Source organism: Heterodontus francisci, chromosome 18 (genome assembly GCF_036365525.1).
Source record: "Heterodontus francisci isolate sHetFra1 chromosome 18, sHetFra1.hap1, whole genome shotgun sequence".
Classification (NCBI taxonomy): Eukaryota; Metazoa; Chordata; class Chondrichthyes; order Heterodontiformes; family Heterodontidae; genus Heterodontus; species Heterodontus francisci.
Window position 1 is genome coordinate 28,014,288 of NC_090388.1, and position 23,368 is coordinate 28,037,655.

Below are 23,368 nucleotides of genomic sequence, written 5' to 3' on the forward strand. Positions count from 1 at the left end.
CTCAGCCCCCACCCCCAAATTTACAAGAACCCCCACCCGATCTCCAACTTCACCCATTCCCGATCTCCAATTTCCCCCAAAACCCACTCCAAATCTCCAACATATCCCACCCCATCCTGGATTTCTATCCCCCAGCCCCATCTCCAACAAGCCCCACCCCCAATGTTCAACTTCCCTCAGCTCCACCCGATCTCCACCATCTCCCAAACCCCCAACCTAAATCTCCAACATTTCCGACCCCCCCTCCCCACTATGATTTCCAACTTTCCCAAACTCCCACATCCTCCTCTCCCAGATTCACTGCGATTTCAAAGTCCTATACTGCGATCGGCAACATTTTCCCACCTATGACCTTTGACTACCCCCATCCCACTCTGATCTCCAAAGTCCCCCACAATCTCCAGCTTCCCCACCCCACCCCCACCGCAACCTCCAATTCTCCCTGCAACCTCCAAGTCCCCCATCCACCACCCAATCTATGATTTCCTCTACCCACCCTCCTGCGATCCCCAACATCTCCCTTGCCCCCAACCAACACATGATTTCTGACTTCTCCCTATCCACGGCAATCTTAGAATTCTCTACCGTCAATCTAGCTGGCGGTCAGACAAGAAACCTCTTGAGAAAGTTTAAAAGACGTCCCGCAGTTAAATTCTGCAGGATGTCCAGGAAACCCACATTTCTGGATTTCCCATCTGGAAATCCTCACCCCTGCTCTCCTTGTGGGTCTGAGTAAATATCACGGGGCATTGTGTCTAGGTCAGGGTGCTTTATTTTAGCAAAGATGTCAAGACCATAGACAGCTATTGAAAAGATCTACAAAGATGATACCAGGAACAACTTGTGGACAGACTAGAAAAAAACTGGGGTTCTTTTCCCTAGAAAAGAGAAAGTTAAGAGGAGATTTGATATATGTGTAAAAATGACAAGAGACTTTGATAAGTTCAATTGGGGAAAACAATTTCCACTGGTTGCTGAGTTGATAATGAGATACGTTTAAGATCATCACCAGAAGAAGAATAAAGGAAAAGTTAGGGATTTATTTTAAAATACAGAAGGTTGCTTGGAAAGGAACTGGATAAATCATTGAAATTTTTTTTTAAAAGGGTCCGGGGAAAGGGGCCTTTTCCCAAGGGTCAGAATAGGCACCTTGGATCTCCTTTTTTTGCCTTCTATATTCTCAGACTCCACTGTAATAACGATTTAGTCAAAATTCCGTAAAACACTTCCTACCCAGTCATATTGTGCACTGGTAAAATAAACTCTTCGGATAGAACAGCAAAGCAAGTGTATATGATACAGCTTAGTTTGATAAGGCTGTTCTCAGTGTTGAAATGAGTGGATAGAAATTCAATGGCTTGTCATTTGTTTCTCAGGTGCCTAAGCATCCAATATAGCATACTGGTAAAGGCAGAAAAAGAGCCATCCAAGGTTTACACCTGAAGCAGGCTCTTTACATATGCAAGCAGGGGGCCTAATGCTAGTATGAGGCCCCTTTGTAAAATTGGGCTGCCTGAATGCAACTGGTGCTGGATGTGTTCAGGAAAATGTATCTACATGGAACCTAACCGGTGGTCCATAAATGACAGCTAGAGCCGCCACCAAAAAAAGGTAGCTGAGAGGATAAGGAGTGCATCCCATGGTTCTGCTGCAGTGCCACAGACCATTGCTGGCTCCTGCTCCGCCGCATCCCAATCCTGCCAAATTGAACCAATTCCTCGGTTATAAATTCAATGACGTCACTCCAATTCTTAAATGTGACACAGCATCATTGTAACGCACACTCAGTCACCATTTATTAAACATAATTTAAGTCCTATAACAATAATGTGCACGATTTGAATTAATTTTCCATTAGGAAAGAATAATACATTTCTGTTTACACAGAATAAAGAGGCCCATATAACCTGACTGCTACTGAACTAAAATCTTTATTGTTTTGTATTATGAAAAGTTGACTGCATCTTTAAGACTTTTCTCTTTCAGTTGAGCAAGTCCTGCCAAGAAAAGCAACATGCAATAATGACTTTCCCGCTCAAATGCTTTCCGTTTGTTCATTAAATTGTCATGTGTGCACTGCGAGAAGAAAAAGTGTAATCAACTGTTTAAAAATATCTTGTAAAACTAGCAACCTCGGACCTGTTAAAACCATAAATTTAAACTGTATAGGAATGGATAAACCAAAAGGTGTGGAGTCAAAACTTGTAATGTATCAACCATGTGGTAAGTGAATTTGGAGCAGCGCTACTTCTTCACGCCAATTACTGCATAACATCTTGGGGACTTCAGGGGATCAAACAGCTGTACTAGTGCCGACCAAGCTATATTTTCCTGCAAAAGATAAAAGTTTTAGAATTCTTTCAAATAGTTCATTAAAAAAGGCTTCAACAAAACACATGCCATTTTACATTGAATACATGTGTGTTCCTGCATTTGTAAGTCTTCTATTTAATGATAAAATCATATTGCAATTAGAGATTTACCATGTGTAAATAATTTATTGTAACTAATACAGGTAATTTACTGCAATTAAGGTACCATAATTTCACTATTTTATTCTGTTTATACCCCATCATTGTAAAGTATATCTCTCAATAGGATTATATATTGTCTTCTGTCCAATAGTTGTATTTTAGTGCCAGCTTTTTGATAAAGTGAGTTAAACAAATGTGACTGTATCAAATATGAAGAACATCTGTTAGTCATACATGTTAAAGAATGCAAAGTTATATAGATCGATTTAAAGAAATAAAGCATTTTCTGAAAATCTCTGTAATTACATTATGGGCATGAAATCTTTGGCAAAATGAAGTACCCCACATACACCACCCAGTGAGACAGATTTACCTGTTCCTTGAGGTAGCAAAGCCGGTCCAAAAGTATCAAACCCTCAATACAAGGGGCTAAGGCTACTTTCAGCTGAAAGAAAGATGCATAAAACAGTTCCAATTGTCTGTTTAAGTAGTTCATAAGTAACAAATCCTCAGATACCTCAGTTGAATGATCTATTTGATAGTTTTAATTATTAATCTATTTAAACAGCTGTCCATAATTGTGCTTAATAGAAAGTATTTTTCAGAGGTTCATGACTTTTGCTCATATGGTATAGATTCTTATGTCAATATAATATTCTAAAATTCCAAGGTATTTTAGCATCAAGTAGGCCTTAGTAAAAGCTAATTAAGTATACTATACATAAATATGCCAACACATTATATAAGAAAATTACCTCTTCCTTTTCCTTGCTCTAATTAACACAATTCTGGAATATACAAGACACAATATGTTTTACCAAGAGACAGTATGCTCTTTGTTGGACTTCTTGGAATGGCTGCCAACAAAATTGCAAACACAGGCTGAGCAGAGAGGTACTGTAGCATAGCTGTTAAAGTACTCCCTTCACGCGATTAAGAATGCCTGAGCACCAATATGTGTTATCAGGACTGTTTTCAGATGAACAACCAGGAATGTAAGATTGTTTATTACTCTGTCCATCAAGATCTACTGAAACACAACACCCAAAGACAGGAATTGTTCATCAGGACAGGAAGTTCTGGAAGTATCCATGTTTGTTCACCAATACTACAAGCCTCAGGATAGTACAGAGGTGAATACAGCAGCAAACAATTAACAAAACTAAATGTTACAGACATTTTCATTCCTAAAATATGTAAAAGCCAAATCTTTTAAAACAGATGTAAACTGTTTCTCAACAATACAACTTTTTCTTAACTATATTTTTTAGTTAAAGAAACCTCCTACTTAGGGGCGGCGCAGTGGTTAGCACCGCAGCCTCACAGCTCCAGCAACCTGAGTTCAATTCTGGGTACCGCCTGTGTGGAGTTTGCAAGTTCTCCCTGTGACCACATGGGTTCCTGCCACAGCCAAAGACTTGCAGGTTGACAGGTAAATTGGCCATTGTAAATTGCCCCTAGTGTAGGTAGGTGGTAGGAGAATTGAGGGAAGGTGGGGATGTGGTAGGAAATATGGGATTAAATGTAGGATTAGTATAAATGGGTGGTTGTTGGTCAGCACAGACTTGGTGCGCCAAAGGTCCTGTTTCAGTGCTGCATCACTCTATGACTTAAGTCAAAGAACTGAATGATGTCATTAAGCCAGACTATACTGTAAGAGATCTAAATTAGGTCAAACTGAACCCAGTGATATTACAGGGTTTAAGACATCCACTTGTATGTGTAATGAGTAGGTTTCTCAATAGCAGCTCAATCAATGTGTCTGTACAGTGATAATTGTCACAGCAGTTGCAGATTGAGCTCAATTATCTGTTTCAGTACCAATTTACAGTCTTACTAAATAAGAAAAAACCTTTTTGTTGAATGCCTTTTTTGTTCTGGTTCAGGTAAGGTGTCAGTGCTGGACCTTCTTAACTTTTCCACTTTTGGCACCCAGTATCCGTATCAATCACTCCTTTATCTGGTACAAGTAGCACTAGAATACCAAAATATTTCTTCTTTTCCTCAGACCCTGTCGCCTCTTACAATGGTATTAGCATTTTAGGCCAAATGACAAATTTGTGCTGTGGATCCATGCTCAATGTGAACTAGAATGAGTGGATCCAAATTTGTTTGATTTATGATCCTTACAGCTATCATCCCAATAGTAAGGGCTGATCCAAACCCAGAAACCAGTGTTAAAAGGGTAGTGTCTCCTTTGCAAGGGGAGCTGAAATTCTTGTTGACGAACAGTTAATTGTTGCACTCTATTATTCAGCAGATATAAAATACCGTCCTATCTTGTGCTTGATGGTTCTTGAATAGGACACTTTTCATTTACTGTATTTAGCTTATTGCAGATATATACAATGTTGTAAAAATATTGCTATTACAACAAACTTTTGTTTTGGCTGCACAGTCAGGCTAACAGTGTTAGGAGCAGCGATTCTGGAGGAATGAGCGCACTTCCTTTGTTTCACATGTGCAAAGTCTTTTTATGTCTATTCCCCAAAGCTTACCAGGTTAAATGCTTCCAACTCTTTCATTCGGGGCATGTATCTGTCATAATAACCTTGTATTAAACTGTCTGACATCTGAAAAATGGAAAAAAGGCACACATCTAAGTCCAATTATAACCATGTGATCAACTGGAATTGTTCCAACTAATGTCATAAACATACCTGTCAAAGTACAATTGTTACAATATGTAGTTAGTGTACCCCATACAGATAATAATACATAGCTTTGGCTAAAAGCTTGTTACTTAAGCAATTTGATTTGGTAGAGGTCAAGTAAGTTTTTGCAGACATGCCTTCCTTTCTATGGTGCCAGCTCTGCCACACTTAGTCAAGTAAGACACAACAGAGTACGGTTAATGTCAACTTATATTTAGAGGGGCAATATCTTTCAGAAAAATCTTTAGTTATTGTTTAGGGAGGGAAAAATCCAGACAGTCACTTATCACTTAAATCATTTTATTTCACTGACAACTTCACTTATTTAAATGAGATTTATCTCGTGGCATTCAGTATTTGTAAATAAATTAAAAACCACTTGCACATGATATGCCATATTAAAGTATCAATGGTGCTAGTTCTGTAATATTTCTACTTAAGGAATAATTATCCGGAACATTTTATTACCACAAAATAACCTCATCACATTTAGCATAAGCTTTTCAGTATAATGCTTGCCAGCAATAACTGGTGACAGAATATCTGGCAGTTTCAAAACAGTTTAAACTATAATTTTAAAGGTATTTTTGTAGAAAACAAACACAATATAAAATGTTTATGTGAAGACTCCATGCAAAACAAAAGAGGTAGAAAAAGGAAACAGTAAATAACTTAGATTAGTCTCCACAGGTTTCTGTGCTAACCATGGTTTATTCTGTAAGGCATCAAAGTTTCATTTTTTTTCCAACTAATTTATGGAGAGATGTTTCAGTGTGAAGCTGGACAAGCTAGGGAGAACAGTGAGGAGCAGCGGAAAAAAAGATTCTTTTGCAAGTATGTTTCTGCCAAACAACAGAATATTGAAATTTTCGTGAATATCCTTTAGGGTCAGGTTGTACTACCAATTGATTCCAAAGATACTTTGCAAAATTGGTAGTGTAACTTGAGTGATGTTGCCAAACTGGCAGCATTTCACATTCCAACAAGTGGTGTAAGGCTACATCAAGGAGGTAAGTTCACACTATTATGCATCCGGGGGAATGCAGCTATTCTGTAGACGTTCCTGGATCTATGCCTCTGTTGCCTGAGGGCAATGCTCAAGTGGAGGAATTATGCTGCACTATGAAAGAAGGCGTCTGATACCTACACATGCATGACATAAAAGCTGCCTGGCTAATGTTGTACAGATGCCCTGTGGCAGTCTGGAACAATACAAAGCGACAAACACTGAGAGCTGCTGTCATTTAACTGTCAGAGATGAAGCAGTTGTGGCAGCTGATAATCTTTGTGATGAGGTTGGCAAAGATATCTGACGGCATTCTGGGATGGGTGCAGCTGGCTACACAGCTCCTTGGAGAAGTCCTCGTAAGACTGGTGCAGTGCTTGTGCAGGGGAGTGCAATATATTGTGGGCTGCTTTCCTCAGCCATGCTGTCTGATTCTCCTGTCCTAGACATGTTGTTGCTGCAACTCCTCCTTCAATATGATGGCACTGAGCTGTATGCCCATAGGGAAAGGTATCCCTTGGCCGAAGTTGGTCTGAGTATGGGTTTGGAGGTGAAGAAAGTCTGGGATCCCAAAGTTTTTTACTTGGGAACAGAGAATACCACTACAGTAAAATTAAGAAGTGTCAATGATTAGAAAATGTGAAGAAATGGAGTAAAACAAAAATTCCTTGGAAGCTTGTAATCAGTAAGTGAAGTCAGAACCCTGCTCAGTTCACCAACCACTGACTTACGCTTGAGTGAAATGTTAGGGAGAGCTGTGAAGATAATTCTGGGGGAGTACAGGATGTCTTAAAGCAAGGAAACTTCTGTGTACTTGAACATGCAGGTATTCAAATGAGCGTTGAGGGACAATGACAGACTTAAGGTTTGTAATTAAAAAGATCGAGGAAACTTGTATTTAGCACATTTACATAAATGCACCCAATGTGGCAAAATGCAAATGTCCTTGATCTTTTCAGTGGGATAAACACATAACAATGGCATAAGTGCTGAAGATAGTGAGGAAATTCAGGGCTGATCTCATTGGCTCATCTGACTCTTTTTGTCTTTGTTTAGTACTTATGTCTTACTCTTTAAAGTCTCTTCTCCTCTTATCTCCATTCTCATCAACAGGGAACCCACAAATGTTCTTTAGCTGATGTATTTGATTTGTATCTCTTGCCTTTCTTAAAGCTGGGGTATGCAGCAAGAGGTAATTGATTTATAGAGGGGTACCTGGATTAAGAAAGAAGGGGCTGTCAGAGAGGTGCTATAGGTGAACAGGTGGAATTGAGGTTCACGCCAGGAGGAGCTCAGGTAGAAGTTGTGACTAAGCAGAAGCAGGAGATTGGAGTACATGGGAAGGCTGGAGACTAGGACTAATAAGTGCTATTGCAGTCTGGGAGACAAGAAGACTTGACATATAGGAGCACTCGCAGAGTGGGACATACTCCAGTAAAGTCAGGCCCCTAAAAGTAAGAGTAAAAAGAGAAAGTGCTGGAAATACACAGCAGGTCTGGCAGCATCTGTGGAAAGAGAAACAGAGTTAATGTTTCAGGTCTGTGACCTTTCATCAGAACTGGCAAAGGTTAGAAATGTAATAGGCTTTGAGCAAGTGAAGTGGGGAAGGGGGGAAGAAGAACAAAAGGGAAGGTCTGTGATAGGGTGGAGAGCAGGAGAAATGAAATGGCAAAGATGCCATGGAACAAAAGGCAAAGGGAGTAGTAATAGCCATAGTAAAAGACAAAGCATTTGTCCAGAGAGAGTGTTAATGGCAGAATAATGAACAGCTCGGTCCAAAAGCAAAAACATGAAAAACAAGTTCAATACCGGCACATGGTAAAAAAACAATCAAAATGGCAGTCATGGTCTGAAGTTGTTGAACTCAATGTTGAGTCCAGAGGGCTGTAGGATGCCTAATCCAAAGATGAGGTGCTCTTCCTCGAGCTTGCGTAGACCTTCACTGGAACACTGCAGCAGGCCAAGGATAGAAAGCAGTCCGAAAGCATAACCCTGAGCTTCCGGTCGCTTGCCACTTCAACTTAACACCTGGCTCTCATGTCCACATTTCTGTCATTGGCCTGTTGCAGTGTTCCAGTGAACATCAACGCAAACTTGAGGAGCAGCACCTCATCTTTCGATTAGGCACTCTACAGCCTTCCGCACCCAATATTGAGTTCAACAATTTCAGAATATGACTGGTATATTTTCATTTTTTTATTTCTTTTTTTACCATGTACCTACCTTAAACTTGTTTTTTCATGTTGTGCTTTTGGATAGAGCTGCTCATTATTCTGCCATTAACACTCTCACTGGACTACTGCTTTGTCTTTCACACAACCATTTACACACCCTCTGCCTTTGTCCCATGACATTTCTCCTGCCCTATCACAAACTTCCCTTTTGTTCTCTTCCCCACCTCCCCTCTTCACTTCTTAAAACCTAATGCATTTCTATCCTTTGCCAGTTCTGATGAAAGGTCACAGAGCTGAAACATTGGGCTGAATTTTACGCCGCCACAGCGTGTCAAATGATGGTGTGGGGCGGTGTAATATTGAGCGGGAGGCTCCGTGAGGCCTACCCGCCTTGCTCCCGCCTCTGGTGAACTTTATGGCGGTGCTCTTTGAGGAGAATATTTTCCCTGCGGACATCAGGAGGTTCAATGTGTGCTAGCACAGGAAGCCACTCGAACTGTGTTGGTCTCAACATTCCAGAAATAATCCTCATGGTTTCTTGGAGGTGGATATCTATCATATTTGAGTGGCGGCTCCTGAGCCAGGTTGAGCAGCAGTACTCTACTGTTGGGTAGACCAGGGTGAGTGAAGCAGTGTGTGGTGTGTTGACTCTGCTGCCCCAGGTGGTACCTGCCAGTTTCCCTACGAAATTCACTCGTCTTGACCTTGGCTCCGGTGTTCTGGAGGTGTTGCTGGTAGGTCAATGTACGGTCAAGAGTGATGCCAAGGTATTTTGACATTGGGTTGTGGGTGAGTGGTCGGCTACAGAACTGGACATGAAGTTCTTTGCTGGCCTTCGAATTGTTCAGCTGGCAGGTTGAAATGACAGTCTTGGCGGCATTTGGTCGGAGTCTCCATTTTCTGAAGTAGGCTTCCAGAGAACACAGATCTTCAGATAAGCCTTCAATGCTGAGCTGGTATATTCTTGTTGCTGGCCCTGTTTCTCGGCTGAGAGAATCCAGTGGTTTTTTACTGCTTGGAGCGGGAGCCTGGTGACTGGGGTTTGGTCGCCTTCTTGACAGCATTAGTTTGCAGGTTTTCAAGTTGGAAAACTTACTTTAATAGGAGGACCACATGAAGGTTGCTGCCTTCCCACCTGCTGCCCCAGCCCCCTCAACTCCCCTTGCTGATACATCAAGTAACACAGTGCAAGAAGTTGAGCAGTAACTACTCTACAAATAATCAGTCGGTTTGTTGGTGCTTGGGAGAGGAGGTATAAAAATAATTATGACTACCAACTGTTGGAATAAGAAGCCTGGGTCCTTTTGTTCTGTTTGGTCATAACTTTACCATGCTCAGTTCTTGGCTTGATTATGTCCCACTGAACTTGTTAAAAATAAACAGATTTTCTTCAGCAAATTATAAAAGATTCTAAAAAAAAAATAACTTGGAGAACAGGAGCAAAGAGAAAATGTTACTAAATATAGAGCAGTGGAAGAGATTTTTAAATGTTTCAGCCTTTTCCATTGAGTCAGATCAGATTCAATTCGACAGAATATGTGATTTAGATTTAATTGAGTAAGCTCATTAATATTTTAAGAACCTAATATACCAGATATATTAGTCCTTCAAGAGGCAATCAGAGGGTATAGTTGAAGGAAAATAATCTTTGAAACCAACCAGGATCTCAAACTTAAGATCACAAACCCTGTAACCAATAATCTTGCAAATTCTTTAAACATTTTGTATGATATGACAGAGAAAACCATGAATGTAAGATATGAACAAGAGGATGTAGTAAACATATAGGAAGATCTTATATCCTTTGTCTTTAATCTTGCCATATCCAGTACCCTGGTGAGCATTAATAACTGCTGGTTGTGCTTTTACAGCTATCCTTGCAGCTCAATCTTTTGTTTGAGAACAAAGATCAAAGATAAATCTTGCATATCTCTGGCATTCTGCCACAATACCTGCATCAATGAATGTCTCTCCATAGTTTCAATCCAACTTCAAACTTTATTTCGAAAGCCAATCTGCCAGCAACCAAAATAGACTAGTTCACCCCACTCTGCCAAATACGTTTTGTCATTAACTGAAACAACAAGATACTGATTTCATTTATTCTCTGTAAAATAAAGTACATTTATGCCATTTTTATAAGTAGGGCATCTGACCAGACCAGAATAAACTAGACTGACTGGAGACTAGAATAATCAAGTTTAAGAAGATTTTGGAATCAATATTTATGAGTAAAGCACCATGGGATATTTTACCACGATAAAGGTGCTATATAAATGCAAGTTGTTGTTGTTGAGTGACATGTGGCTACAACTGAACCAATTTAAATTGTCTTTCTTTTTAAAAAAAACGAGTAAGGATAGCTTGATGCAATATATCCGGTAGGTAGCCTTTGCCACTGGCTTCATTAAAACTCTGTAACAAGAGAGGTAGAAAGGAAGGTGCCAATTTTTTTCTTTAAATAAAATCCAGATGAGCATCATTCTGAACTAGGAGCTTTATATAATGGAAGTATATTAATAGCATTTTCTATTTGTTGAGGACTAATTGGATTCTCCAGCTCTTCCATTACGGTTGATGAGGGTTTGGGTAATTTCAGTAGTTTGAAACAAAAAAACCTCATAATGAGCATCATAGCATCCACTTGTTCATATACAATACCACAGAAAAGTTTTTTAAAAATGCAATTAAAATAATTTATTTTTGTACTTTAGTTATTAAGGCGTCTGCTAAAATTATACAAAAAAAAGTTTTGTTCGTTTCCTAACTAAGTTGGGGGGGGGCGACTGACTTTAAAATTAGTAACAACCTACTGTGTTAGAACATAAACTTAGTGGACTTTAGTAGATTAATATTCCAGTTTTTGTAGGGAGGAGAACAGATATTTTTGTATTTTCTGGTCAATTTTCACTTTGTTACAGCTTTCCATGATATGCTCCAAATCCTATCTAAGAGGACACGCTATCAGCTCCCAGGTTCTTAAACTGGACTCTAGGAGGCCCTTGAAAGCAGCCTGAGTGGACTTTTGTTCCTTCTATATGGGGAAGCATATGGAATGAATTCAGCACATTCCTAGTCTGGTATGTCTGAGATTGAGAGCTCCAACATGTAGGGAACTATCAGTGCAAACCTGCATTAAAATGCACTATTGTTACAGTTTGTATCATCCATAATGCACTGCGGCTACAGTTTGTGCCATCCATGCGATGCACTGCAGCAACTTGCCAATCTCTTTCTGACAGTGTCTCCCTCTCCTAAAACTTTACCACCAGGAGGTACAAGAGCAACAACATCATAAGAGCACCATCAATTCCACATTTATCTCCGAATCACACTCCATCATAGATTGAACATATACTATCACTGTTCAGTTAAAATCCAATACTTCTTACTTAACACCATCTTGGGAGTACCATCACCACAAAGACTGCACCAGTTCAAGGCGGTGACTCACCACCACCTTCTTGTGGCAACTAAGAATGGGCAATAAATGTAGTTCTGCCAGCATCACCCACATCAGGGAACAATTATACCAAAAAAAATTCAAGAGTAGATGCTCATCACTAGAGGATAGATATTTTGGGTCCTCACCCTTTTATAGCGAATATTGAAAAATTATGGCTAACATACCCAACAGTATTTTTACATGCTGGTGGTAGGCCAGGACTCAAATATCTACCCTTATTAGTTGTCATAATAGACAGCATAAAACATGAATTTTTAGATGACTTTTTTCTTTAGAACTAGCCCTGAATGGACTTTCTCCTGTATCAAAAAACAAATAACATTGGGCAAACCTCTGCATATTCTTACAAATCCCCAATATTATGCATAAAGATCGTTTCAGATTTGCTTTTAAAACCTTTTTGTTTTCTTTCCCATTGAAAACAGCTGTAACACAATCCAGTATTAGTTTATATAGAACGCCTAAGAAGCTGACAATTCTGAATGCTTTTCAACATGAATTTGTATCACCATTAACTCATTCGGTTTTATACTGGGGATATTCAGGAACTTGAATCCCTCGGTGCATAATTTAAAGCAGAAAATCTGGGGCAAAGTGCGTTCAACTTCGAAATTCTAGGCATATAATTTAGTTAAAATTTTTTTTAACCCTCCAAGGAAATTTCCTATCTAATGATTACTCTACCATCCACCACCCCGCCCCCCCAGCACCGCAGTTCAGTAGCATCATTCACTCGCATAAGCAATCTGAGCATCTTACTTTTATTGGAGTTGATTCAACCTGCCCTACATCTGTTTGCACAATAGTAAAATCCGGGTGTGCAACTTTACCCCCTGTTCCCTGAGACTGAATAGTTGTGCCTTTTGCACATATAGGGTGACATTTTATGCTCACACCCGAGGTGAGTTTGGAAGAGGGGAGGGCATTTAATCGGGCGGGATGGTGGCGGGTGGGGACCCCATCTCCTTCCCCCCTCCACCCCGTTTAAGTCTGTGATGGGAAGGCCTGTCGTATCTTTTCAATCTCTCTGAAGGCAGGTTCAAAGGTACAGTGCCTGATCAAGGGACACGGCATCGGAAAGAGATAGGCCCGTTGAGAGCCAGCCCCTACCCTTGCTGCTGACCACTTACACCACCCCCTCCCCCCATCCCACGACCCCCATGCCGCAAAACCCCTCCCACCATCACTCACCTCAGGTCTGGATCATTCCGGCAGCAGTCACTGCGCCCTAGTGGCACTGTCGAGCAGAAGAGCTGCTGGCCTCTGATTGGCTGGCAGCTCTCTGCAGGCGGAACTTCCCGTCCCCAGGGTCCTGATTCTGGGAAAGGCCTGCCAATGGCCTGTTAATTGCCTGATTGGCTCGTAATACGGCAAGCCTACCCAGGAGGAGACAGCGCGTGTCTCTCCAGCCAGCGGCCGAGAATCCTGTCACCTCCTTAAAATACACCCCATATTTTTCAATCTCTCTGAAGGCAGGAGGAGCAAACATTTAGTGAGACTAAAGGCAGATACAAATCATTGCTCTACTTCACAGTATAGTGAATATACCAAACATCCATTCTGATCAGACTCACTTAATTCAAATCTGTATAACTAATTTTTGCATAACACAAAATAAATAAGTTGCCATGCTTCACCACATAACTGGATCACAATACTTGGCTTAAATATGGCTGCTAACTATTCTCCAGCATTTTAATCTCTTCACCTCAGCAAATGCCTTCACAGCTTTCTCTTTAACAAACCTTCCGGTTTCAAAAATCTCCACTTCACTGTCTGTCTCTATGTGTTCTAACTTTTGCTGTTCAGAACTAGAATGGGAAAATCCACCAGCCCTCCTGGTGAGCACCTTGGATGAGCAACTACCCAACACAAAATGCATGAGATGTGTATTGATTATTGAGACAATTTACAAATCTAAATAGCTAATTATTTACAGTCAATGAGGAAACATCAAAGCAAGTTCATTAGCGTTTTAAGTATCGCAGAAACCCCTTTTTTTAAACCGTGCATGATGAATTGTGCTTTAGAACACAATATTTAAAGCAACTCTTTTTTCCAAATTCTTTGTCAAAAGATTCAGTAATGTAACAATCCTTCATGTCCATTAACACCTACCTTGCAAAATCATACAGCATAATGCTTTGTCAAAGACCACAATATCAATCTCTGTCTGTTACATACCATAGTTCTAACAATGCTCAAAGGGAGAAAGACAGGTCTGGATGAGTCAGCTGTAGATAGCATCCCAGATACACTTAGAGAAACATGGCTATGATGTCCACACGTGCGCGGGGTGGAGTGAAATCCGAGTTCCCACTTTGCTGGAGAGTACATGAGCATTCACTCTATTTCATTCTTATAGATCATATGACATCAGAAATTCCCTGATGCAAGCAATCTCTTTAAATTAAGCACAGTGGTCAAAAGAAATACGATCTGCTGTATTATTACAGAATCCACTAACTACTATTGAAAGTTGTGCACAATCTCACAGCCTAATGATTGTTAATTACTTGAACATAAAGGGTTCAACAGACACTAGGGGTAAATTCCAGTGGAGGTTCTCATATTCATCCACCATAACTTCAACAGGACAGTGGTATAAATTCCTGAAAAACAGCATAAGCCCCCTGCAGAAATTCACCCCCACTATTCCTTGTCAATATCATATTTAATATATAACAATTTGTATCCTGAAATAGGCTTGGGCTGGTATGGCAACTTGAAGTTTGACATTCCTCTTTCTATCAGTTTTTGTTTCCACCATGTTTGGAGTTCTCATGGAAAATGTTAAGAAGGGACTGTTGAAGTGAAATAATTTGGTTGCATATTGCAGCCAATGCTTCAAATCAAGTAGTGAATAATTTTTAAAAAGGTTGTTCCAAAAATATGTAAAGCATTATGCGTTTTCTTTGATGCACAAATTTAAATAGAATTGGCCATTCCATGAAGAATCGCTTAATGAAAGAAGCACAGTACAATATCTTAAAAATATTTTGCCTCCAAAAAACCATACAATTCAGTTGAAGGAAACAGCAGGCACGCAACTCCCATCATGTAGTCCGATTTCTCATTGGCAACATTTGATTGATTTCTGCATTTTGGAGAAGAGCCAAAATAACCAGTCATACTTTATAATTTCTTGCTACTGCAGCTAAAGATTTATTAGATTTCCCTGTTGAAATGTTATTGCTACAAGGTGAAACTCTGTTGTTTTTCCCTCTAATTTTGCTGCATTCTAATTTGTACCCTTGTTACTATCTCCTTTTTCCAGCTGTGTTCCTGGAATGCACAAAATCCAGAAGTCTGTGTGCCCCATTTACGTTTCATGACTCACATTTGCACAAACTGCAAGGTAGAATACATTTCTCTGCTGATTGGTGGGGATGGTCTGCCTTCATACAGTGAAACTCATTCACAGAAGATTGCCCAGTTCAATGGCAACCCATTGGTCCCGATTCCAACCCATTCTAACCAGCCTAATTCCCACACAAATACTTATTGCGTCGGCACTAAATCTCTTTGTACGTTTTTTGAATGCAGATATTAACCAATTGATTTTAAACAGGTTAAAGCCTAGTTTAAAACCATACGGAGGAAGTTATTGCCAAAGCCTCAATTATTTGGATGGGACCAAGAGATGACTTAAACACTCTACCAATATCTAGTGGCAGACAGACGGTGCAAGAAAATGTTCAACACACAATTCCCATTATTTTGCCTGTCATGGAAGTGGTACATTGTGCCAGTCTGAATCCAATATATCTCAAAGATTGAACAAATAAAACTACCAACCTTCGAGCCATCCATCCCCAGCTTTTCTACCGATTTTCTGGTGTAATCCACGAAGGATGACGACTTAGAATAGATCTTGCCAACGTGTTTGCTACTGTAAATTGTCAAATGTCACAAAACACATTCATTCAAGTTAAATTTACCAATAAAGCAACTAGATTTTAATTGCAATCATTTGTTTTGAACAAAAGAAAACGTTGCTAAAGTAAATTTTCATTACTTAAACAGAAATAGGACACATAGGTAATGTGCTACTGTACAGAACTTCCTTGGATGTACAAAGTCCATCAGGATCTCACATTCAATCAGCAGCATTTCTTCAAAAGAGTGAAAGAGCCAGAAGACCTTTCTCATTCAGCATGCAGTTCAGCTGTTCATTCAATACATTTTTTCATATGTAAAATATTTTTTAAAAGATTTTATTTTTGTAACCTGTGGAAAAAGAAACCCAGCAATGCCCATAAAAACATTACATTTTTCATAACTGCTGACACACACATGACAGAACATTGTCCTTCCAGCTGAACTATTTCCAAACTGCAGTATCAATTTTACAGCAATATTATGTTTAAGTTTAATGTGTTTAACAACTCTTACTATCAACTCCTATTTTATTTTTCACCTTGTTTTATTAAAAGCTACATAACCTGAAGAAACTAAGTGGTGCAATGTGTTAGAATTAGAATACTATGCTTGACCACCTCTGGGAGCCAAGTTGAAATTCAGCCCAGATAGATTAGATGAAAGTCTGTCCTGTTTCAGAACATTATAATGGATTCTATGTGAAATGATTTCAGCCAGTCTCAACCCAACTCCCAATGGATTCCCCTGAAAAGAAACTGCTCTCAAATTTAGCACTAGTTGAGGGTTCAGCAATCTCTCTACAAGATACCATGAGGATAGGCTTTGTGGGAAATGGAAATTATACAACACGGGAGCTTCTCAGAACTTGGGATGAGGTGCACATCTCTGTAATGTATGTTATGAACTTTAATTGAGGGATAAGCTCCAAATGGCATGTTCTTCATCAATCTAGGGCAATGTAAGGAGTGATCCAGTTTAAAATGATTAAAGGATTTGATAGGGTAAATAGAGAGAAACTAATTGCTCTGGTGGGGCGAGTCTAGAACAATGGGCATCACCTTAAAATTAAAACTAGGCCATTCAGAGCGATGTCAGAAAGCACTTCCTCACATAAAGGGTAGTGGAAATCTGGAAATCTCGCCCCCAGAAAGAGACTAGGTCAATTCAAAATTTCAAAACTGAGATTGAGAAATTTTTGTTAGGCCCGAATATGCATATGCAGGTAAATACAGATCAGCCCTAACTGAATGGTGGAACAGGCTCGAGAGGCTGAATGGCCTAATCCTGTTCTTATGTTTCTAATATTGTAGGATAGCTCAGTGTCTCTGAAATTGGCAGTTGGTGTTGGTAGCCCAAAGGTGTGCATTAACGCCAAGCTCAGATTACCCTTACTGAAAATGTTCACTTGTGAGTGAGATAACCCACTCTGCTGCCAAATTATGAACACATCTGTGTCATGCACTCATGCTCAATGGAACTAGGTGGAAACTTTCCAAACTCCTACTTAAGACCCTTGACAGCCATCAGAAAGAGAAGCCTTTTTATCCCGTCACTTTAGACTTAGTTCATTAGATATGAACGGAGAACGTACAAGCCCACCCGCCACCCAGTCGTCTAGTTCCATTTCAATTAATTGTCCTCAGATGCTGTGCAATGCACTATGTCCTCCCTATAGTCTATGCCAGAAAACATCCAAGAGATGCCAACTGTTATATTCTTGAAATTTCATGCAAACTTCCAAAACATACTTTGTTCTTTGCAATGTGGTATATGTCTTTCCATTTCCAAAGTGTTCTTTGATAATAACTTGCAGGACTGCACGATAAAATAAGGATTCAGAAGGAAGCTGCCAACGACAAAAGAACAATCACTGTCAATTCAGAACAAATGGACAAATGTAATTTAGCACATGCACACAGTGAAGGGATTAAGAGTGTATTGGTTTTGATAATAACAATCTGCAGTGATCTCAACAGCTGGTAAAAATACTGTAAAAATTGCATAATCACAGAAGTGCCAACTATCTACAATGCAGGGTTTATTTATATGTTTAACTTTATTTTGTGCCAAAATCAACCCCATTTTGAGTTTTAATTCTGTCTCTGTTTTTGTGGTTTTTTGCTGCTGTTTTCTATAAAATAGCCACACTGCTGGAATCACTTCTGGAACTCTGGGATATTTTGATCAAATGACAAGCGACCAACTAAATTCTGAAAATGGCGTGTCATGTATCACACCCACAGAAATGATGGAAGCAACAGTAAATTGTACAAAATGGTTTCCTGCAAAATGGGCAAAAAATCCTACTCTGAATAAGCAACCAATCAATCAAATAATTATTCATCAGCAAATAAAATATGAATCTGTCTTGTCTTCTACAAAACAGCATTTTGCAGAACATTTACTACATGCTTGTTCTAAATTCAACGGTAAAAGACATAAAAAAATACAGATATATTTCTTTATTTCATTACATATCTATGTATGAAACTACTGTACAAAGTGGGGTTGGGGAGAAGTTTTAAATTAACTCTTTACCAATTCATTCATCATATTCGCAAAGGGACAACAAAACGCCCAGTTTAAAGGAATCTCACATCCTTCTAACAAGAAATAGTATGGAACATATGTCAAGTCATGACAGAAATTATATCCAATTTTCCTGGAAGAAAGACATCTTTAGAATTAGCACATGAACTAGCTAGTCCTTTAAGAATTCTAAGAAAAAGCAGTACCTCTTACATAACTCAAACTTCGAAAATAATTTTAAAAAAAAGCTTTGTCTGACATTCTCAAGTTTCACTGTTAAGCTCAAAGTATTTTGAATTACATCAACAGAAATCTCAACACATTTACAAGACCAAAGATAATTCTTCCTCCGATTTTCCTTTCCTGATGATGCTGCAGTATGATTCCATAGGCACTGGCAGCCCTACAGTATCTCACTCCAAAGGTCATTCGTCACAAATGCACACAATTCAACAATGGAAGTTTTTATCATGAAGCTTTATCCTATTCTAAAACAACATCTACCTGAAACAGCAACAACAATGTTCATTTACACTGCGGCCTTAAAATAGAAAAATGTTTCATGATGTTTCAAAGAAATTGGATGTTAAGCAAAAAGATATCAGGAGATGTGGCTAACAGCTTTATCAAAAAGGTCGGCTTTAAGGAGAACATTAAGGAGGAGAGGGAGGGGACAGGAAGAGATCCAGGAAGGGAATTCCACAGCGTCAAGCCTAGCTGGCTCAAGGCACCATTGCCAATGGTGGGGCAAAGAACGATGAACAAAAGGCCAGGGTCAACAGAAAACAAGCTTTTGGAGAGTTGTAGGGCTGGAGCAGGTTACAGAGATTGGGAAGGGTGAGGCCATGAAGGGAAATAAGGACTAATGAAGGGATGAACACTTGAAATTTGAGGTATTGGGAGACAGGGGGCTGGATTTTCAATCTGGGGTTGGGAACCTGACACCCGGATCACTGAACCCGCGCCGTGTCAGCGTCACTGATGCAGCACTATCTTTGATATGCAAAGGCCCTAATTGGGCCAGAGGCAAGTTTGGCAGCCACTGGGTGGTACCAGGCATTGCTTGGAAGCGGGAACTGGCTCTGGAGGGCAGATGGCAGCCATGACTGGGCTTGGCGTTGTCTCGTGGAATGGAGCAGGCAGGAGAGCAGAGGGCCATCAGCCTCATGCTCCAAACAAGTGCCCAAATGCTCACTCATCAGGTAACTAATCCGCTCTTCTCAAGCGATAACAACTTTGTGCCACCACACTCGCACCTCAGTTTGTTTTTCTCTTTTGTTTCAAGACTTTATGTCAGCTGCAAACAATAAATAATGGCTCCCGCTGTGCTCCCGACAGCTGCGCACTAACGTGCCCAAGACTGTTCACTCTTCCCTTTCTTACCATTGAAAATTTCATTCTATCCCTCTCCAGCCCGTTAACAAGCTCTTCAATGAGCTCAAAGCCAGTTAATTGGAGGTGTGCAGGTTGCCCGCAACCTTCCCCCACCTCTGGCCTCCCTTGGAAAACTGCAGGTGTCATGGAGGCGTAGGAAGACTGACACGCCATTCGAGAGCGCTATTTTTAATGCGTGCCTGTACCCAACTCCGCGCCTCCCATGGGTGACTGTAAGTCCAGCCCAGGGAATCAATGTAGCTTAGTGAGCATAGGTGTGAATGGGACTTGGTACAGTATAGGACTATGCGCATGTGATTAGCGTGAGCTGGTATTCATGGAGGGTTGGAGGCTGGACAAGAAATCATTGGAATAATCTAGTCTGGAGGTGACAAAGATATGGATGATATTACAGAGGTGCAAGTAGACAATCGTTGCGATGGAGAAGATATGGATTGGGAATGATCAGAGATGAGGATGGCTTTGTTCTTCTCAATGTTTGTGTGCAGCGAATTATAGCTCATCCAGGACTGAATGTCTGACAGGCACTCTGAAACACAGAGGCACAGGAGGGGTTGAGGGGTTTAGTGGCGACATACAGCTGGGTGTCATCAGCATACAGGGGAACCTAACATTGTGTTTTCAGATAACGCCACCAAGGAGCAGCATGTAAATGAGGAACAGAAGAGGTTTGGTGGGCAATTGGGAAGGGGGGAAATGCTGCAGATGCAGTTGAATGGATGATCTCAATCTTAGTGATAAGAATGTCCATGAGCTCATCACACTTTTTCTTGGAGGTGAGGGTGGAGGGGAAAGGGAAGAGGGGGTTTAAAGAGATGATTGGTAGTGGAGCTATCTTTGTTCTCCAGGATGATCCTGGATTGGTAAACAGCTTTAGCAGAGGACAGCAAGGCCTGAGAGTGGTTGATCCAGTCAGCCAGATCTGGTGATGGGTAGCCAAACCAGTTATGCACCACATATGCTCAAGCGTGTGCCGATTGCTCTTTCCTAGATATGTATAATGATCAGGAGCAGGAAGGCTGGCTGACTATTCTTCCCATAGCCTGTGAATAGTGAATTCAATTATTGCACCCTACCACTGGTTCAACTGAGATTTGATAACTAAGCCTAGACCAGGGGCTGGATTTTATAGAGCCCTCGATGTCGGGATCCGTGACAGGGGTGTATGAAGATCGCCCCGGATGAGACCCGCCACAGATCTTGCGCCGGCTGGGCCTGGCCCAATTTTGACGGCGGCGGCTAGGCCTCGTGGTGGCTCCCTCATGGCTCAGCGATGGGACCTCAATTTAGATATGTAAATAAATTAACTTACCTGAATTAATGAAGGTCCCATCCCTTCCTGATGAGCCGCTGCGATCTTCATGCTGGCGGCCGGCACTGACGTGCCTTCAGATCCCCCCTCAGCCTTCCCTGCTCTAAGGAAAACAACCCTAGCCTTTTCAATCTCTCTTCATAGCTGAAATGCTCCAGCCCAGACAACATCCTGGTGAATCTCCTCTGCACCCTCTCCAGGGCAATCACATCTTTCCTATAGTGTGGTGCCCAGAAACTGTACACAGTACTCCAGCTGTGGCCTAACTAGCGTTTTATACAGCTCCATCATAACATCCCTGCTTTTATATTCTATGCCTCGGCTAATAAAGGCAAAAATCCCATATGCCTTTCTAACCACCTTATCTACCTGTGCTGCTGCCTTCGGTGATCTATGGACAAGTACACCAAGGTCCCTCTGTACTTCCTAGGGTCCTACCATCCATTGTATGTTCCCTTGCCTTGTTAGCCCTCCCAAAATGCATCACCTCACACTTCTCAGGATTAAATTCCATTTGCCACTGCTCCACCCATCTTACCAGCCCATCTATATCGTCCTGTAATCTAAGGCTTTCCTCCTCACTATTTACCACACCACCAATTTTCATGTCATCTGTGAACTTACTGATCATACCTCCTATATTCACATCTAAATCATTAATGTACACTACAAACAGCAAGGGTTCCAGCACCAATCCCTGTGGTACACCACTGGTCACAGACTTTCACTCGCAAGAACAACCCTCAACCATCACCCTCTGCCTCCTGCCACTAAGCCAATTTTGGATCCAATTTGCCAAATTGCCCTGGATCCCATGTGCTCTTTCCTTCTTAACTAATCTCCCATGCGGGACCTTATCAAAAGCCTTACTGAAGTCCATGTAGACTACATCAACTGCTTTACCCTCATTTACACATCTAGTCACCGCCTCAAATAATTCAATCAATTTAGTTAGACACGATCTCCCCCTGACAAAGCCATGCTGACTATCCCTGATTAATCCCTCCCTCTCCAAGTGGAGATTAATCCTGTCCCTCAGAATTTTTTCCAATAGTTTCCCTACCACTGATGTTAGAGTCACCAGCCTGTAATTATCCCTGCTACCATTCTTGAATAATGGTACCACATTCGCTGTCTTCCAATCCTCTGGTATGTCTCCTGTGGCCAGAGAGGATTTGAACATTTGAGTCAGAGCCCCTGCAATCTCCTCCATTGCCTCACGTAACTGCCTGGGATACATCCCATCTGGGCCTGGGGATTTATCCACTTTTAAGCCCGCTAAAACAGCTAATACTTCCTCCCTTTCAATGCTAATATGTTCAAGCATATCACAATCCCCCTTCCTGATCTCTACACCTACATTGTCCTTCTCCATAGTGAACACAGATAAAAAGTAATCATTTAAAACCTACCTATGTCCTCCGGCTCCACACACAGATTGCCAATTTGGTCCCTAATGGGCCCTACTCTTTCCCTGGTTATCCTCTTGCCCTTAATATACTTATAAAACACCTTAGGATTTTCCTTTATCATGCCCGCCAGTGTTTTTTCATGTCCCATCTTCGCTCTCCTAGTTACTTTTTTAAGTACCCCCCTACAGTTTCTATACTCCTCTAGTGCCTCTGCTGTTTCCAGCCCTCTGAATCTGCCCTAAACTTCCTTTTTTTTCCTGATCCAATCCTCTATATCCCTTGACATCCAGGGTTCCCTTGTTGGTCCTACCCTTCACCTTAACGGGTACATGTTGGCTCTGAACTCTCATTATTTCCTCTTTGAATGAGTCCCACTGGTCTGATGTAGACTTTCCTACAAGTAGCTGCTTCCAGTCCACTTTGGCCAGATCCTGTTTTATTATATTGAAATCAGCCTTCCCCCAATTCAGTACCTTTATTTCTGGTCCGTCTTTGTCCTTTTCCGTAACTACCTTAAATCTTAGAGTTATGGTCACTATCCCTGAAAAAAGGTAGGGGGTCAAAGTTCAGCATTTCCAAATATGGTTTTCCGGAGGTATAGACTATTTCATTTATTGAGAACTCATTGGGGAGGTGGGAGAGGGGATGCAAAGTTTGAATAAAATTTAATTCCTAGTAGTAGTGTGGTGGGACCTTTAAACATTTAAATTTACCGGTAAGGGCTCTGAGACCATTAAAAATGGCGCCTGCGCATTGGCACCAGAAGCTGTTGCCAGGGTAGGCTTGCCTGCCCCCTCCACATCATCGGTGGGGGAGGGGGTGGCTGCCCCAGCATGTTAATGAGGCGGCGCGTATAATTTCGCGTGAGCTCTGCGGAGTAAAAGCCGCAGGTGGGGGCTGCCATCTTTTACGACCGGCATCACACTCGGCGGCAGCCACATAGAATTCAGCCCGAGGGGTCTGATCTGGGAACTTTCTGTTCTTGTGGCTCACTATCACATTAGGTAGTATCAGCCCTCAGATAGGATATTAAATTTGTGAACCCATGCATTATATCATAGTAG

The 23,368-nt window shown here is 41.0% G+C and overlaps 1 protein-coding gene across 1 annotated transcript in view; it reads right to left on the reverse strand.

Annotated features, from left to right (window-relative positions):
• Positions 1-1,782: 1,782 nt before the first annotated feature.
• mettl25 (methyltransferase like 25) overlaps positions 1,783-23,368 on the reverse strand; it is a 73,973-nt gene continuing 52,387 nt past the window's right edge. Inside the window, 5 exon segments of the mRNA XM_068050451.1 lie at positions 1,783-2,331; positions 2,848-2,919; positions 4,973-5,047; positions 15,573-15,666; positions 17,405-17,502. Of these exon segments, the coding sequence (XP_067906552.1) occupies positions 2,245-2,331; positions 2,848-2,919; positions 4,973-5,047; positions 15,573-15,666; positions 17,405-17,502 (426 nt within the window). The 3' untranslated portion in view covers positions 1,783-2,244.